Here is a 17,759-nt window from a genome sequence, read left to right as displayed (position 1 = left end):
ATTAGACATATAAAAAAATTCTATACCCTTTAGTACCACAGATTTTCTCTTTATTATAGGTCTAGAATTAATTTTCTGAACCAGGTCTTGCTTAGTGGATAATTACCAAATGGGCCATATCTAATTTCAATCGGTATGTATAATTCCTCTATACAAATATAAAAGAAATAGAAATGAATATCAATGGAAGTATTATTTATTTGAATATATTGGTCATACAAACATTAAGATTAGGGTAAATACACCGCCTTGTCTTGTTCTGCATTCAATTTTTGTCAGAAAGTAGTGAGTATATGAGAATAAATTATATTTAAAGGATATACCCTAATATTCTAAATATAGTACGCTATCAGGAAATACAATTTTCTTATTATTCTATATACATCAACACAAAGTAGTGAGGTTGAAAATCAGCCTGTGAGAATTTTCTCCCGTTCTCCCTCTCTTTTTTTTTTTTTTCTGAGCCAGTCTTTTTTCTGAACCATTGTTTATTCTGAACCAGTTCTTTTTTTTTTTTCTGAATCAGTCCTCCTTTTCCTGTTCCTCCTCATATATTACAGTCTGTTCTAATACAGTTCTTGTGACATATGTTATAATTTTTACAGATATTCCATACGGTGAAATCTGGTCCAACACCATTTTTTAATATTGTTAAAATTGCCTTTTGAAGACACGAAAGATATATGTTCATATTGTGATCCTTTGGTATGTATTCGATGTACTTTTTAAAGTGGTATAAACACCTTGTAACAGAAAAGTTGTTTATGTACATATTTTTGTATTATCTAGATTATATTAAACCCCTGATGAAGTCTATAGGACGAAACGCGTTGGGTTAAGACAGTGATTCTGTCATTTCTACAAGAAAGAATATCTCCTATGTGGTTTTGACTGAAATGGATTAATACCAGCTAACCATTGTCTGTACAAATATCATTTATTATCATCTTGGGCAAATTGTAAACCGTTTTTACCAACTGTATGTTTTAAAGAATAAACATTTTTTATTTTTAATATTGTATCAGTACTTAACAAACTTGTACATACCAAAGAAGCTCCCTGGGGAAATCTTTTTTTCTATATTGTTCATAACTTCATATCCCATCTAACAGGGGGTATTTTTCCCTAAGGTGTAGCTACCCACACTTGTAGCGCGAGAAAGGTCTTACATACCTCCAGATAGATATAGATAGATATGTGTGTGTGTGTGTATATGTATGTATGTATGTATGTATGTATGTATGTATGTATGTATGTATGTATATATATATATATATATATATATATATATATATATATATATATATATATATATATATATATATATATATATATATGAATAGGGTTTATTATGGCAGGTTAAAGTAGATTGGTTACGCATTTGTTTTTTAGGTATTAATTATATATGCAGCAGGTACTAACTTTTTTTTTTTTTTTTTTTCTTCTTTCTTTTTAAATTGCCAAGCATGTTGTTTGACAAAGGTGTCAATGGAAATTCAGAAATCCCTGATATGCCTAGTTGTTTTTGGTTTTATTTTGTTTTTGTTTTTTTGTTATCTGCCAATCAAACAAAACTATTACATTTATCTGTACAGCTCTCATGGAGAATATTTTATTTAATAAGTACAAATAAAATCTAATTTATTTTTAAAATGACTTGCCTATTTTTCCCCTGATGCATTAATTCGTGACATTTTTGTTTTACCAATGGTTAAAATTACAGTACACACATATATTTATATCCTTGATTTGGAAAACAATGAGAGGACAATATAAAAATAATTTGGTGAATTATCATGAACAATCTTGTTTACATTGCATTTACTTAACCACTTAACTGCGATTTTTCCCTTCAAAAGCTTTAACAATATTGTTTTTTTTATTTTATTTAATAAAGTTGAAAGTATTTTTTGAAATTTTTAAACATTATATTATGCACATCTGCAGAACTGATCTCCTCGTCAAAAACTGGGGGACAGGGTGGGACGGCGCAGTTGCATGAAATCTGACCATGCCAGTTAAGTGGACATGTCCTTATAATGGAATGACAATATCTTCCTTTTACTTTAGGTGGAAGTGACCAGGTGTCAGAATAATGTTACAATGCTTGCTTTTAGCAAAAGTCACTAAAGTAGAGTTAAAGCAAAAAGTAAGCTGAACATTCTGTACCCACATAAGTTGCATGTGTGATGTTGATGGGTAGCAATCTGGAATGCAGTTAAACATTACTGCATATACACACGCTATAAAGACTAGTTCTTCTACATCTAGGGCCTGATGCAGCATTTCATATACAGTAATACCTGTTTATGGAGCTCATATTGTGATTTCACATTATACTTGCCCTGGAACCAAGCATCTGCAAGTATGGGTGTAGCAGTCGTATGCATTCCAAGGCATCTCCAATTGCGCCAAAGAGGCATAACTGGGTTGTAATTGTGCATTCTTAGGTAGGCATACGAGAGAGATGTTCATCTGTCCAGTACCTTACTCTAATTTGGGGAGATCAATATGTTACCACAAAAGCTCCTTTTTCTTGTTAACAGTCCCATCATCTAGGAAAATATATTTTAAGCAGAAAAACAACACAGAAAGGTAGTGCTGTAGACTAACTCTTTTATGTGTAAAAATAGAAATTCTTTGTGGTATAATAGTACAGTGTAGTATTATAAACGTAACACAATAAAAAAAATAACCAACTGCAAGCTGTAGAACAAATTAGAAACCATTCACAGCTGATAATCAAAAACGTTCTTGTAATTGGTAGCTTTCAGTCGAGATCACAGTAGTGTGATATTTATGGGTCAATTTAATTAGCCATGAAGTGGGGTGAGTGTTGTTCCAGCATGGAAACCGTGCAAATGGCACCTAAACTCTCCTCCCTTGCGATTTGCTCTTGATCAGACTGATGGATACTATATATGGACTGAAGAGGACCTCATCCAAGGATTTAATTTGGAGCACAGAAGGGGAAAGGGGGGACATGTATAGAAATATTCAATATGTTAAAGTTTTTAACAAGGTACAGGAGGGAGACATTGCTGAAACTGGATGGAGGTAGGTTCAAAGGAAAAATTTAACAGAAAGGGTTATGTGGTATAGCCTCCATCAGAAGTGGTAGGGTCTAAAACAGTAGCGCAATCTAAATATGCTTGAGATAGGTATAAGGATATCCTTACAAGGAATGTAGGATCAAATAGGGGTAGAGGTTCCCAAAAGGTTTGAAAAAAAAGAAAAGGCAGAGTAGATGAGCCAAGTGGTTCTTATCTGCCGTAACATTGTATTTGTTTCTATCGGCTGATGCAAGTGTGCACTTATGACTGGTATTAAACCTGGTGTGATAATAGGGAGTGGCAGCACAACAAAGACTGTATACAGGTAAATATACATACAATTATTTTAGATCATGCAATGCAGGAGTTTCTATGGCTGAGTTCAGTCTAGTGTAGTACCAGATGCCACTCAATCTTTCTAGCAGTCCTTGAGCCTAAATCAGTTCCCTGAATTCTTCTTAGTCCTGTAACATGGACTGTTTTATTATTGAGATTTTTTTTCTTTCGGGGTCCATGGTCTCCACAGGGAATAAGTTGGGGGTATGGCTGGTGGAGACGAGTTCAGGCATCGAACAGCTTCTGTTATATTTTCTCTTTGTTTTGGCAGTTGTCTGTGGGTGTACAGTGGATAAGTAACAATCTATACATCGAAGATGTGGTTTTACTTTTTGAACTCTAAAAATGGCATGTTTATAATACCATTTGTAAAGGTTTTTTTTTCCCTCTGTAGTCATATGTGTCACCCAAATTTGTATCCATTGTTTTAGAATGTATTATGTTTCATAAAGACATTGCTGAAATTAATTTATAAATTCTGCTTGCCACATGACCTCAGGCAGAGGCTGCAAAATTAATATCACTAAAATGTAAAATCAGAGTTCCACATACAGTAATTTACTGCCATTTACAAATATGCAAGATTAAATAACGTATTTATGCCACTTGTAAAACCTACTGAAAATAAAGTAATTGTACTTATAATTCTGTAAACTAATGTAGTCTTTGTTTCTACATCCTATAAAAAAAATTGCGTATTCACCAACATGAACTCTTTTTATAAGTAAATCTCCAAAAGTGTTGATTATAACTCCAATGGCGGAATATGCCACTGATCTTATTGATCATTTATTTAAACAAACACTAGAATTGTTGGAATAGCTTTAGCTTCATAAATAGGTTTTGTTTTTTTGGTTGCACATGCTACATGTGTGCAGTTTTTATGTAGCATATTTACTAAATTAACACCCTAAGGCAAGCCTGGCCAACCAATGGCTCTCCAGATGTTGTGAAACTGCACATCCCAGTTTTAGCATTCCCTAAATACCAAAACTGTGGCCAGGAATGCTGGAACTTGTAGTTTCACAACAGCTGGAGAGTCACAGGTTGGCCAGACCTGCCAAAGGGTATATTGGGGTTATTCAGAGTTGTTAGCATACCAAAAAAGTTAGCAATTGGGCAAAACCATGTTGCACTGCAGGGGGAGCAGATGTAACATGTGCAGTAAGAGTTAGATTTGGGTGGGGTGTGTTCAAACTGAAATCTAAATTACAGTGTAAAAATAAAGCAACTAGTATTTACCATGCACAGAAACAATATAACCCATCTAAATCTCTCTGCACGTTACATCTGCCCCACCTGCCGTGCAACGTGGTTTTGTCCAATTGCTAACTTGGTTTGCTAACAACTCTGAATAACCCCCATTATGTGTGGCTTTGAGGGGCTGGGTTTAATAGGGCAATTAATAATCTTAATGCAAGCAAAATCTGACTTGTTTTGTATGTGTTACAATTGCCCCTTTTATATCCAGCCCTTAAAGCTGTTAACAGTTGTCAGCTTTGAAAAAACAGTCTTGGTAAAAATACCCCCCATGTCTACACTAATGTCTTGGGAACATGGGCACACACAATGTAAATGTCTCTGTACATACTTTGGTAGGGCCATGATATATTCATACTAGTGTAGAGTCTTTCCCTATCACTCCTGGTTTCCTTAATACCATTGTTCTCATTTCCTGGTTTACTCCATTCCAGGGCTTGGAGTTTGGCTGCATAAGCCCAGATTCAACAGAGAGAGTCCGTTGCATTCTGGGGATGTTATAGCGCTCATCTCTGGTGCTGTTGCACATACTTCCGCTCTGTTTCACCACACATGGGGCATTGTTGAATGATTGTGAAAGAGGCTGCAGTTTCTGTTGTTGTTGTTGCAGTTGCTGTTTCTGCTGCTGCTGGAGAAATGGAGGGTAGGAAAATTCACGATGGATCTCAGGGCGTGGGCGCACTGGTGACATATCTTTATCATTGTTGAGATCGGAGGAGGGTGTAGAGTCATTAAGGTCCCTCTCGTGAGCAGAGTCATTTTCATAGAGAGTGCTTGGTACATGGTCATGATTCTGGCAGGTGACCTGGGAGGCTTTGTGCAGAGTTTGAGCTACGGTGACGATCATAAATATAGAGCCCAAACTGAGTATACAGGAGCTGGCAATTCCCGTCTCAATTTCAAACAGGATCAGCATGTAGAGGGAGAGCGCTGCAGAGATGGGACATACAATGAGACGGACATTATAGACACCATTATGCAGCATATATTAATTCAGAGATGATGAGATTATTTCTAACATCTTTTAAAAGTTGGGCAAATATCTCCTATTTGTTAACAGCAGGTATTCTAGGCTATAACCTATATAACATTATTGAAATATGTCACAGCCACACATCATAATATATTGTAAGAGTGAAAAAAAATAATCAAGAATCTACCTTTTTAAGAAAAATATCACAACATCCGTGAGACATGGAGTGTGATAAGAACATAAAAAGCAGCATCATGCGTTTTGCGAGCCAAATACAGTAACATTACTTATAGCATACTTCTCAACTGTCCTGGTAATAGAGCAGCGGTTCCCAAACTGGGCGGTACTGGCCAATGATGTGCAGTGAGGTCAATGGCTGTGGAGGTACCCAGTGATTAACCATGCAGTATCCCCTAATCTTCCCGTGAATGGGGGGGGGGGGAGAGGTAGTGCTACAAAATGTGGGGGTTGCAGCCAGGGGCGTCAGAACGTTTTTAGGTTGGGGGGGGCAAGATATAGTCTCATTTTGGCGCCCCTAAATTGCTGAATCGCTAAAGGCCAGATCCACCTGAAATACACTGAGAAGGCCAGATCCACACTAAGGGGGTCATTCAGATCTGATCGCTGCTGTATGTTTTCACACAGTGGGCAATCAGGTATTAACGGCGCAGTGGCGTTGGACAGCAACAAAGGGTGTCGCTGGTCATCGAGGGGATGATGCGAAAAATCCGTTGGCACGGGTGTTTGCAAGGTGATTGACAGGAAGTGGCAGTTTGTGGGTGGAAACTGACCGTTTACTGGGAGTGTCCGGAAAACCGCAGGTGTGCCCAAGCGTTTTCAGGGAGGGTGTCTGGTGTCAGCTCCGGCCCGATCAGCCTGATGTGATCGCACTATAGGAGTAAGTCGTAGGCTGCGCAGAGACTGCACAAAGGGGATTTTAGCAGCTCGGCGTACACATGCAGTCGAACATTTGCACGGCAAATATACACTACCCCTGGAGGTGGCGACTATTTGAACACAGAACAGCAAAATAAGCAGCTCAGCTCTCCCATGCCACTCTAGTTTCCCACCATGTGCCCCATGTAGCAGGGAGAGTAGGTCAAGCACTAGCAGTGACCAGTGCAGTGCTGGCGTCATGGTGACTGATAGTAGTGGCCATGGGAGTTACAGGGAGGGTGAAGGCAGGGACATAGACGGGGAGTTACAGGGAGGGTGAGGGCATGGGCGCTGACAGGGAGTTAGAAGGAGCGTGAGGAGCACTGAGGGGGGAGTTACAGGGAGGGTGAGGGCAGAGATGCTGACGGGGCGTTACATGGCGGGTGAGGCAGGGACACTGATGGGTAGTTACATGGCGGGTGAGGGCAGGGACACAGACGGGGAGTTACAGGGAGGGTGAGGGCATGGGTGCTGACAGGGAGTTCGAAGGAGCATGAGGAGCACTGAGGGTCGAGTTACAGGAAGGATGAGGACTGGGACGCTGAGGGGAGAGTTACAGGGAGGGTGAGAGTAGGGATGCTGAGGGGGGAGTTAGAAGGAGGATGAGTGCACACTGAGGGGGGAGCTACATGGAGGGTGAGGGCAGGGATGCTGACGGGGAGTTACAGGGAGGGTGAGGGCATGGGTGCTGATGGGGTGTTAAAGGGAGGGTCAAGGCAGGGGCACTGAGGGGGGAGTTACAGGGAGGGTAAGGGCAGGGGCACCGAGGAAGGACTTACAGGGAGTGAGGGAAGGGGCATATAAAAATAGCTTTATTAGAACAAATGAAATACTCTAAATCCAAGTGTGGATTAAACATTCACATACAGATTATAACATACGGAGAGCCACTACCCCCCCCCCCCCCCCCCCCCCCGACTGCTGATTACCATATATTTGGAGTGTAAGTAGCGCCCCCTCTTTTCTTTAGGAAGAGGCAGCAGCCTGTCACACATGGGATTCTGTCTGTGTGCTACGGCTATCACTTTTATTTAGAGCAGCCCACTGGGGAGGCGGAACTCGGGACTCGGAGAGTACCTAGAGCTGCCTGAGATAGTGTGGTCTTCCTGGGCGGGTGAGCGGCACATCTCTTCATGCCGCCATCGCCACTGCTGCTCTGCCTGTGGTAAGTGAGACAGGCTCTGGCAGCAGCGGCAGCAACAGGCAGAACTAGGCGGCTCCCTCAGTAAGGAGGCAGAGAGGGGGGAGCTGCTTTTCATGAGGCATTTCTCAGCAAGGAGGTGTGACAGGGAGATAGAAAGTGTCAGGGAAATAGTGGCTTACAAAAAGACATTGGGTGGCAGAAAAATAGTGGGTGACGGTTAGGGAGACAGGGAGATACTAGGTGATGGAGACACTGGGTGAAAGGTAGAGAGGGTGACAGGGAGAGAGAGCTACAGGGAGATAATGGGTGACATGGTGAGGGTGACAGGGGGATAGTGGGTGACATGGTGAGGGTGACAGGTGGATAGTGGGTGACATGGTGTGGGTGACAGGTGGATAGTGGGTGACATAGTGAGGGTGGCAGGTGGATAGTGGGTGACAGGGGGATAGTGGGTGACATGGTGAGGGTGACAGGGGGATAGTGGGTGACATGGTGAGGGTGACAGGTGGATAGTGGGTGACAGTGAGGGTGACAGTTGGATAGTGGGTGACATGGTGAGGGTGACAAGGGGATAGTGGGTGACATGGTGAGGGTGAGAGGTGGATAGTGGGTGACATGCTGAGGGTGACAGGGGGATAGTGGGTGACATGGTGAGGGTGACGGGGGGATAGTGGGTGACATGGTGAGGGTGACGGGGGGATAGTGGGTGACATGGTGAGGGTGACGGGGGGATAGTGGGTGACATGAGGGTGATGGGGGATAGTGGGTGACATGGTGAGGGTGACGGGGGATAGTGGGTGACAGCGAGGGTGACAGGTGGATAGTGGGTGACATGGTGAGGGTGACGGGGGGATAGTGGGTGACAGGTGGATAGTGGGTGACATGGTGAGGGTGATGGGGGGATAGTGGGTGACAGTGAGGGTGACAGGTGGATAGTGGGTGACATGGTGAGTGTGACAGGGGGATAGTGGGTGACAGGGGGATAGTGGGTGACATGGTGAGGGTGAGAGGTGGATAGTGGGTGACATGGTGAGGGTGACAGGGGAATAGTGGGTGACATGGTAAGGGTGACAAGGGGATAGTGGGTGACAGAGGGATAGTGGGTGACATGGTGAGGGTGAGAGGTGGATAGTGGGTGACTGTGAAGGTGACAGGGATAGTGGGTGATAGGGGGATAGTGGGTGACATGGTGAGGGTGAGAGGTGTATAGTGGGTGACATGCTGAGGGTGACAGGGGAATAGTGGGTGACATGGTGAGGGTGAGAGGTGGATAGTGGGTGACATGGTGAGGGTGACAGGGGGATAGTGGGTGACATGGTGAGGGTGACAGGGGGATAGTGGGTGACATGGTGAGGGTGACGGTGGGATAATGGGTGACATGGTGAGGGTGACAGGTGGATAGTGGGTGACATGGTGAGGCTGACAGGGGTATAGTGGGTGACAGGGGGATAGTGGGTGACATTATGAGGGTGAGAGGTGGATAGTGGGTGACATGCTGAGGGTGACAGGGGAATAGTGGGTGACATGGTGAGGGTGAGAGGTGAATATTAGGTGACATGGTGAGGGTGACGGGGGGATAGTCGGTGACATGGTGAGGGTGATGGGGGAAAGTGGGTGACATGGTGAGGGTGACGGGGATAGTGGGTGACATGAGGGTGACGGGGGATAGTGGGTGACATGGTGAGGGTGACGGGGGGATAGTGGGTGACATGGTGAGGGTGACAGGGGGATAGTGGGTGACATGGTGAGGGTGATGGGGGGATAGTGGGTGACATGGTGAGGGTGACGGGGATAGCGGGTGACATGAGGGTGACGGGGGATAGTGGGTGACATGATGAGGGTGACGGGGGATAGTAGGTGACATGGTGAGGGTGACGGGGGAAAAGTGGGTGACATGGTGAGGGTGACGGGGGGATAGTGGGTGACATGGTGACGGTGAGAGGTGGATAGTGGGTGACATAGTGAGGGTGGCAGGTGGATAGTGGGTGACATGGTGAGGATGACAGGTGGATAGTGGGTGACATGGTGAGGGTGATGGGGGATAGTGGGTGACAGTGAGGGTGACAGGTGGATAGTGGGTGACATGGTGAGTGTGAGGGGGGGATAGTGGGTGACATGGTGAGAGGTGGATAGTGGGTGACATGGTGAGGGTGACGGGGATAGTGGGTGACATGGTAAGGGTGACAAGGGGATAGTGGGTGACATGGTGAGGGTGACAGAGGGATAGTGGGTGACATGGTGAGGGTGAGAGGTGGATTGTGGGTGACAGTGAAGGTGACAGAGGGAAAGTGGGTGACAGGGGGATAGTGGGTGACATGGTGAGGGTGAGAGGTGTATAGTGGGTGACATGCTGAGGGTGACAGGGGAATAGTGGGTGACATGGTGAGGGTGAGAGGTGGATAGTGGGTGACATGGTGAGAGTGACAGGGGGATAGTGGGTGACATGGTGAGGGTGACGGGGGATAGTGGGTGACATGAGGGTGACGGGGGGGATAGTGGGTGACATGGTGAGGGTGACGGGGGGATAGTGGGTGACATGGTGAGGGTGACAGGTGGATAGTGGGTGAGAGGTGGATAGTGGGTGACATTATGAGGGTGAGAGGTGGATAGTGGGTGACATGGTGAGGGTGACGGGGGGATAGTGGGTGACATGGTGAGGGTGACAGGTGGATAGTGGGTGAGAGGTGGATAGTGGGTGACATTATGAGGGTGAGAGGTGGATAGTGGGTGACATGCTGAGGGTGACAGGGGAATAGTGGGTGACATGGTGAGGGTGAGAGGTGGATAGTAGGTGACATGGTGAGGGTGACAGGGGGATAGTCGGTGACATGGTGAGGGTGATGGGGGGATAGTGGGTGACATGGTGAGGGTGACGGGGATAGTGGGTGACACGAGGGTGACGGGGGATAGTGGATGACATGGTGAGGGTGACGGGGGGATAGTGGGTGACAGGGTGAGGGTGACAGTGGGATAGTGGGTGACATGGTGAGGGTGCTGGGGGGATAGTGGGTGACATGGTGAGGGTGACGGGGATAGTGGGTGACATGAGGGTGACGGGGGATAGTGGGTGACATGGTGAGGGTGATAGGGGGATAGTGGGTGACCTGGTGAGGGTGACGGGGGGATAGTGGGTGACATGGTGAGGGTGACGGGGGGATAGTGGGTGACATGGTGAGGGTGACGGGGGGATAGTGGGTGGCAGGTGGATAGTGGGTGACATGGTGAGGGTGACAAGGGGATAGTGGGTGACATGGTGAGGGTGACGGGGGGATAGTGGGTGACAGGGTGAGGGTGACGGGGGGATAGTGGGTGACAGGGTGAGGGTGCTGGGGGGATAGTGGGTGACATGGTGAGGGTGACGGGGATAGTGGGTGACATGAGGGTGACGGGGGATAGTGGGTGATATTGTGAGGGTGACGGGGGGATAGTGGGTGACCTGGTGAGGGTGACGGGGGGATAGTGGGTGACCTGGTGAGGGTGACGGGGGGATAGTGGGTGACCTGGTGAGGGTGACGGGGGGATAGTGGGTGACCTGGTGAGGGTGACGGGGGGATAGTGGGTGACATGGTGAGGGTGACCGGTGGATAGTGGGTGACATGGTGAGGGTGACAGGTGGATAGTGGGTGACATAGTGAGGGTGGCAGGTGGATAGTGGGTGACAGGAGGATAGTGGGTGACATGGTGAGGGTGACGGGGGGATAGTGGGTGACATGGTGAGGGTGACAGGTGGATAGTGGGTATAAGGTGGATAGTGGGTGACATGGTGAGGGTGACAGGGGGATAGTGAATGATAGGGTACAGCCAGCCTCCTAACCCCCCCCCCCCCCCACTGCACGGTGACAGGGGCAGGGGATGCCTCCCAGCAGCACTGACAGCCTCCTCCCCCACCCCCCCTTTCACAGAGCACAGAGGATGCCTCCAGTGGCACAGCCAGCCTCCTCTACCCCTAGTCACAGGGGATGCTTCCAGCGGCGTCTAAGGCAGCTTCCTCCCCCTCCCCCGCTGTCACAGGGGATGATGCCTCCAGCCGTCTCTTCCCTCTCTCCCCCACGCTGTCCCCGGGGATGCCTCCAGCCGCACAGTCCACAGCCAGCCTCCTCACCCTCTCCGTTCCCGCTCACCTGTCCGGCTCCAGGCTCAGTAGATCCGCCATCGGCTGCATCCATCGCGCGCGGAGAGATCCCCTCCTCCCTCAAGCTGACGGCCGGGATGCTCGCACCTCGCAGAGCAGAACTCAAGGAGGCGGAGCTCCTCTGGCTGCAGGGATGCTGCTGCTGCTGCTGCTGCTGTGTGACTAGCAGCGCAGCGGGAGCTATAACAAACAAAAAAATGCCTGAAAATGACGGGGGAGGGGTCCGCACTGGTCGCGGGACGTTCACTACACGGAGCGGAGGATGTAATGTGCGGTCTTTCACCTGACCGCACATCGCTCCTCCGCTCCTCCTCTATCCTGATCGGCGCCTCTCTATGTATGGGGGGGGGGGCGAGCTGCCCCCTTGCCCCCCCAGTTCCGACGCGTCTGGTTGCAGCTGTAAGAGAGAGGAACTTGGTTTGGGGTGATGCGATTGTATGGGGGGGGGTTGGAGCTGTGAGAGAAGGAACTTGTTTGGGGGGGGGGAGGTCGTCGGTGGTGGTGGCGTGAATGGGGTGGGTCAGAGCTGTGAGGAATGAGAAACCTATGAGAGAGAGGAACTTGTTTGGTAGAGAGGGAACATACCTTGGCCATGTTCACTCCAGTACACCCATCCAGCCAGAGCCAGTGGGAATGGTGAATAATACCAGCAAGGGGAGATAATATTACATCTGCATCACTGAGGAGGCAGGCATGCCTTGAGCCCATGTCAAGATACGCATGTCATAGCTGCCTCCCCTGGTGGTGGTTTCAATGCAGTGATACTGGCTGAGGTGTGGCTCTGCCCCCAGCTCCAAGCAGTTTTTGATTGCCAGAGGGATGCAGAGTGTCAGGTCCGGGTGTTTTTGTGAATCCGTTAACCTGGAACCAACCTCAGGTGTAGGTGCTGGGGTATGAAGAAAACAGGGAGGACGAAGGAAGTTCCGTTTCATATATTTATTAAAGTAGCAATTCGGTAAGGAGTTAAATGACTAGTTGTTAATCATCATTATACTGAAGTATTGCAGGAATGACAGAAATAATATGCAAGAGAAAACTCAGAAATAAATAAAAGAAATGTTCATGGAAACATATGCAAAAACAAGCTGAAGAATAAATGTTGAATTGTCCAAATATAAACAGGCTTTGATGCTGAACTGCAGATTGTGTTTAACTGGTTAATGCAGACATGGAGAATTAACTGTAAGAATTTGCAATGGAGTTTTAAGAGTTAACTGAGAGACTGTGAAGAATTATCCTTGTAATGACAACATAGAAAAAGTACTGAATTGGGTTACTTGCGGGTTCCGGAGATCACTGTGAAACTGTAGTAGATGGCAAGGTGATGAATGGGTTAAATGCAGAGTTGAACAAACGAACAGCTGAGGGAATTGGAATCCTCCAGACTTTGTATGATAGGCAGACAGACAGGGTAACCTCATGCAGGACACTGGGAATCCAAGTATTTCCAATAGGTGTGCAATTGACTGATAGCACAATGGAGAGCCGGTAGATCTTTGGCAGTGAAGGCTGCAAAACGGACCTCTGGGAACGGAGGCGATATCTGGACCACGGGAATCACACAGGAATGCACGGAGAGTTCAGAGCTAGAGCACAGCTTTGATACAACAAAGCACTGGCCCAGAGTGACATAATCCCAGCCTACTTAAAGGCAGCACAAGCACGGGATTGGCTTACACCTGCCCACAGGTGTTTTCACAAGTGCTCAGTATTAGCTATTTGGTCTCCAACATGGCCACCTCCTATACAGCAGACACACCGCAGTGCCTTAGGCCATTTGGTCCCCGCACTCACAGTTCCCAGACTCTGCATTACCTGTGCCATTGATCACGCCGTGTCCCCACACGGGCGCACAGCACCGCGAGCAACCGCACTGGCAACGGATGAACCCCAGAACCCGCAAAGGTGAGAGACCGGTTCGTGACAGTACCCCCTCTTCTACGGGTGGTCTCCGAACACCTTTGAACCTTGTCAGGATTTTTGGAGAAGTATTTCTGTACCAGTCTTGGAGCATGAACATCTTCAGAGAAAACCCAGGATCTCTCCTCCGGGCCGTAACCCTTCCAGTCGACCAGAAACTGTAAACGTCCATATCGGGAACGTGAGTCCACAATCTCTTTAACTTCAAATTCCTCATTCTGCAAAGAGTGAACTTTAGGAGATTTGGACTGGGTAGTACGGAACTTATTGAGAATCAAAGGCTTCAGTAAAGATGTATGAAAGGCGTTAGGAATTCTCAAAGACGGTGGCAGCTTGACTTTGTATGACACAGGGTTGAGTACCTTTACAATGGGAAATGGACCAATAAACCTGGGAGCAAATTTCTTAGAAGGAACTTTGAACTTGAGATTGCGCGTAGAAATCCAAACTTGGTCTCCCACTTTGTAATTCGGTACAGCTTTACGTTTTCTATCTGCAAAAGATTTATAACGAGCGGAAGTTTTGACCAAGGACTTACGTACACAACTCCAGATGCTAGATAGACGTTGAAGCTCTTGATCTGCCGCTGGGACCTCTAGGGCTGGCAATGGATGAAACTCTGGCACACGAGGATGAAAGCCGAAGTTAATATAAAAGGGCGTAGATTCTGAAGATGAATGGAAGAGATTATTATGAGCAAATTCTGCCAATGGAAGGTAGTCAACCCAGTCATCCTGTGAGGACGATATATATAGCCGGAGAAATGTTTCAAGGTCTTGGTTGACTCTCTCAGTTTGTCCATCTGTCTGAGGATGATATGCAGAAGAAAAGTTCAACTTGACATTTAAAGATGAACAAAGCGACCTCCAAAACTTGGCCACAAACTGTGTTCCCCGATCAGAAACAATTTCTCGAGGAAGGCCATGCAACTTGAAGATTTCAGAGATGAACAATCTGGCTAGTAAAGGGGCTGATGGTAACCCAGTTAATGGAATGAAATGTGCCATTTTCGAAAATCGATCCACTATCACCCAAATGGTATTTCGCCCTTTTGATGGAGGTAGATCGGTCACGAAATCCATTGAGATATGAGTCCATGGTTGTTTGGGTATGGATAGTGGATGTAACAAACCTGGTGGAGAACTTCTTGGACTCTTATGTTGGGCACATTTAGGACATGCTGCTATAAACTCTTGGACATCGGCTTTGAGACGTGGCCACCAATAAGACTGTTGAATAAACTTGAGAGTCTTTAGAACCCCAGGATGACCCATAAAGGAAGAGGAGTGAGCCCAGGTAAGCAGCCGTTTTCGAAGACTTGTGGCGACAAAGGTCTTGCCAGGCGGAGGAACTGGAGAGGTTCGAGTCATTAAAAAGGACCTAGGATTCACAATGGCTTGATTCGTGGTAGCATCATTTAATTCAGAAGAAGCAAAGGACCGGGAAAGGGCATCTGCCTTTTTGTTCTGAGACCCTGGACGATAGGTGAGTTTGAAATCAAATCGTGAGAAGAAAAGCGCCCATCGAGCTTGTCGTGGATTCAAACACTGAGCTGACTGCAGATACAGAAGATTCTTATGATCAGTATAAACTGTAATGCGATGTTGAGCTCCTTCTAGAAGGTATCTCCACTCCTCAAATGCCAACTTGATGGCAAGTAACTCTTGCTCACCGATTGCATAATTACGTTCTGCCGGGAGGAACTTACGGGAGAAATATCCGCAGGGATGGACCTTTTTATCTTCAAAGACTTGTGACAACACAGCTCCTACTGCTTCTGTAGATGCATCCACCTCTAGTAGAAAGGGACGATTCAGATCAGGCTGTCGAAGAATGGGGGCTGACACAAAGGCTTGCTTTAAATCAGAGAAGGCTTTGATTGCTTCTGAAGACCAGTTCGTAGGATTTGCTCCCTTACGAGTTAGGGCTGTGATGGGAGCAGCTAACGTAGAATAATTCTTAATGAATCTCCTATAGAAATTAGCAAAGCCGAGAAATCGCTGAATCCCCTTGAGAGTTGTAGGAGTGGACCAATCTCGGATAGCTTGTACCTTACCGGGATCCATACATAGCTCTGATCCAGAAATGATGTAACCAAGGAACGGTATGGAAGATACTTCAAAAGTGCACTTCTCTAACTTACAATAAAGTTGATTTTTCCTCAGACGTGTCAGTACCTCTTTAACTTGGTGACGGTGAGACTTTATATCCCTAGAGAATATTAGGATATCATCCAGGTACACTACTAGACACTTGTAGAGAAGATCACGAAAAAGTTCATTCACATAGCTTTGAAAAACTGCAGGTGCATTACAAAGACCGAAAGGCATTACAAGGTATTCGTAATGCCCATCCCGGGTATTAAAAGCAGTCTTCCACTCGTCCCCTTCTCGGATGCGGATTAAATTGTAGGCCCCTCGGAGATCCAGTTTTGTAAACACAGTAGCTCCTTTTACCCGGTCAAATAATTCTGGAATTAAGGGTAATGGATACTTGTTTTTCACAGTGATCTCATTGAGTCCACGGTAATCTATGCATGGTCGTAACCCACCGTCCTTCTTCTTAACGAAAAAGAATCCGGCTCCTGCAGGTGAAGAAGATGGTCTGATAAATCCTTTGGTTAGATTTTCTTGTATATAATCAGACATAGCTTGCGTCTCTGGGATGGATAGCGGATAAATTCGTCCCCTAGGAGGTGTTTTACCCGGAACCAGGACAATTGGGCAGTCCCATTCGCGATGAGGAGGTAGAGAGTCTGCTGCTTGTTTACTGAAAACATCCGCAAAGGATTGATACACCGGAGGTAGGTCGGGAAGGCTGATTGACCGGAGAGGTACAATTGAGGCTAAACAGTCCTTGGTACAAGATTTACCCCATGAAAGGACTTCCATGGTTTGCCAATTAAGTTGAGGGTTATGTTTCTGCAGCCAAGGTAAACCAAGTATCACATCTTGAGAGGCTTTGGGAATCACGTAGAAGGAGAGGTATTCGGAATGGAGCACACCAACTCTCATCTTGAGACATACGGTTCGATGAGTAATTATACCATCTGGAATTCGACTTCCATCCACTGCTGTAACGGCAACTGCTGCTTCCAGAGGCATGGTTTGAACTTTAGACCGCATGACAAAGGCTGAGGAGATGAAGTTCTCGGCTGCCCCAGAATCTAGGAGAGCTGAAACTTTCACTGTAGAACTTGGAACTTCTAATTGAATAGACAAGGTCGGCTCTTCCCCAGAACGTGATTCTAGAGTAACTCCTAGCTTAACCTCTCTTGAATAAGCTAGGAGCGAGAGTTTCCCGGTCGGAGTTTGCAGAATTTAACTAAGTGTTCAGAGGACCCACAGTACATGCAGAGGTTACCCTGACGACGACGAAGTCGTTCCTCTTCTGTGAGGCGAGAGCGCCCAATCTGCATAGGTTCGTCTGTCGTTACCGGAGACTGTGATGAAGAATCTTGTCGAGGCCTAGGATGATAACGTGGACTGGATCGCTCTGCCCTGGATTTCTCTAAACATCGCTCCCTGTAGCGTAGGTCAAGTTTGTTACAGAGAGAAATCAATTCATCCAGTTTAGTTGGCACATCCCGGATAGTTAAATCGTCCTTGATTCTCTCAGAAAGTCCATTCCAAAACGCGGCGATCAGGGCCTCCTCATTCCAGTTTAACTCTGAAGACAACGTGCGAAACTGAACAATATATTGATTGACAGGACGTAACCCTTGACGTAGACGGAGAATCTCCAAAGATGCTGAGGTGGTCCTGCCGGGTTCGTCAAAGATTCTCCGGAAAGAAGATACAAACTCTTTGTAATTAGAGAGGATAGGATCACCTCTCTCCCATAATGGTGATGCCCACTCCAGAGCCTGACCGGAGAGGAGGGCAATAATATATGCGACCTTAGAACGAGCTGATGGGAAACTGGCGGACATCAGTTCGAACTGGATCTCGCATTGATTCAGGAATCCCCTGCAAAGTTTTGGAGTTCCGTCAAACTTACTCGGAG

At 46.5% G+C, this 17,759-nt stretch overlaps 2 protein-coding genes across 3 annotated transcripts in view; one reads left to right on the top strand and one right to left on the bottom strand.

Moving 5' to 3' along the window:
* Positions 1-1,653, top strand: part of BORCS8 (BLOC-1 related complex subunit 8) — a 65,004-nt gene extending 63,351 nt beyond the window's left edge. For both annotated transcript variants that reach the window (XM_063914560.1, XM_063914559.1), the window contains exon 5: positions 1,466-1,653. In XM_063914560.1, coding sequence (XP_063770630.1) covers positions 1,466-1,640 — 175 coding nt within the window. In that variant the 3' untranslated portion in view covers positions 1,641-1,653. The remainder of the gene's footprint in view (positions 1-1,465) is intronic.
* Positions 1,654-1,665: 12 nt separating this feature from the next.
* The window catches only part of TMEM221 (transmembrane protein 221), a 36,582-nt gene continuing 20,488 nt past the window's right edge, over positions 1,666-17,759 (bottom strand). The window contains exon 4 of the mRNA XM_063914551.1: positions 1,666-5,579. Within this exon, the coding sequence (XP_063770621.1) occupies positions 5,002-5,579 (578 nt within the window). The 3' untranslated portion in view covers positions 1,666-5,001. The remainder of the gene's footprint in view (positions 5,580-17,759) is intronic.

The sequence above is a fragment of the Pseudophryne corroboree genome, chromosome 1, assembly GCF_028390025.1.
Source record: "Pseudophryne corroboree isolate aPseCor3 chromosome 1, aPseCor3.hap2, whole genome shotgun sequence".
In the NCBI taxonomy this organism is placed as follows: Eukaryota; Metazoa; Chordata; class Amphibia; order Anura; family Myobatrachidae; genus Pseudophryne; species Pseudophryne corroboree.
This window is presented reverse-complemented; position numbering and strand designations above follow the sequence as displayed.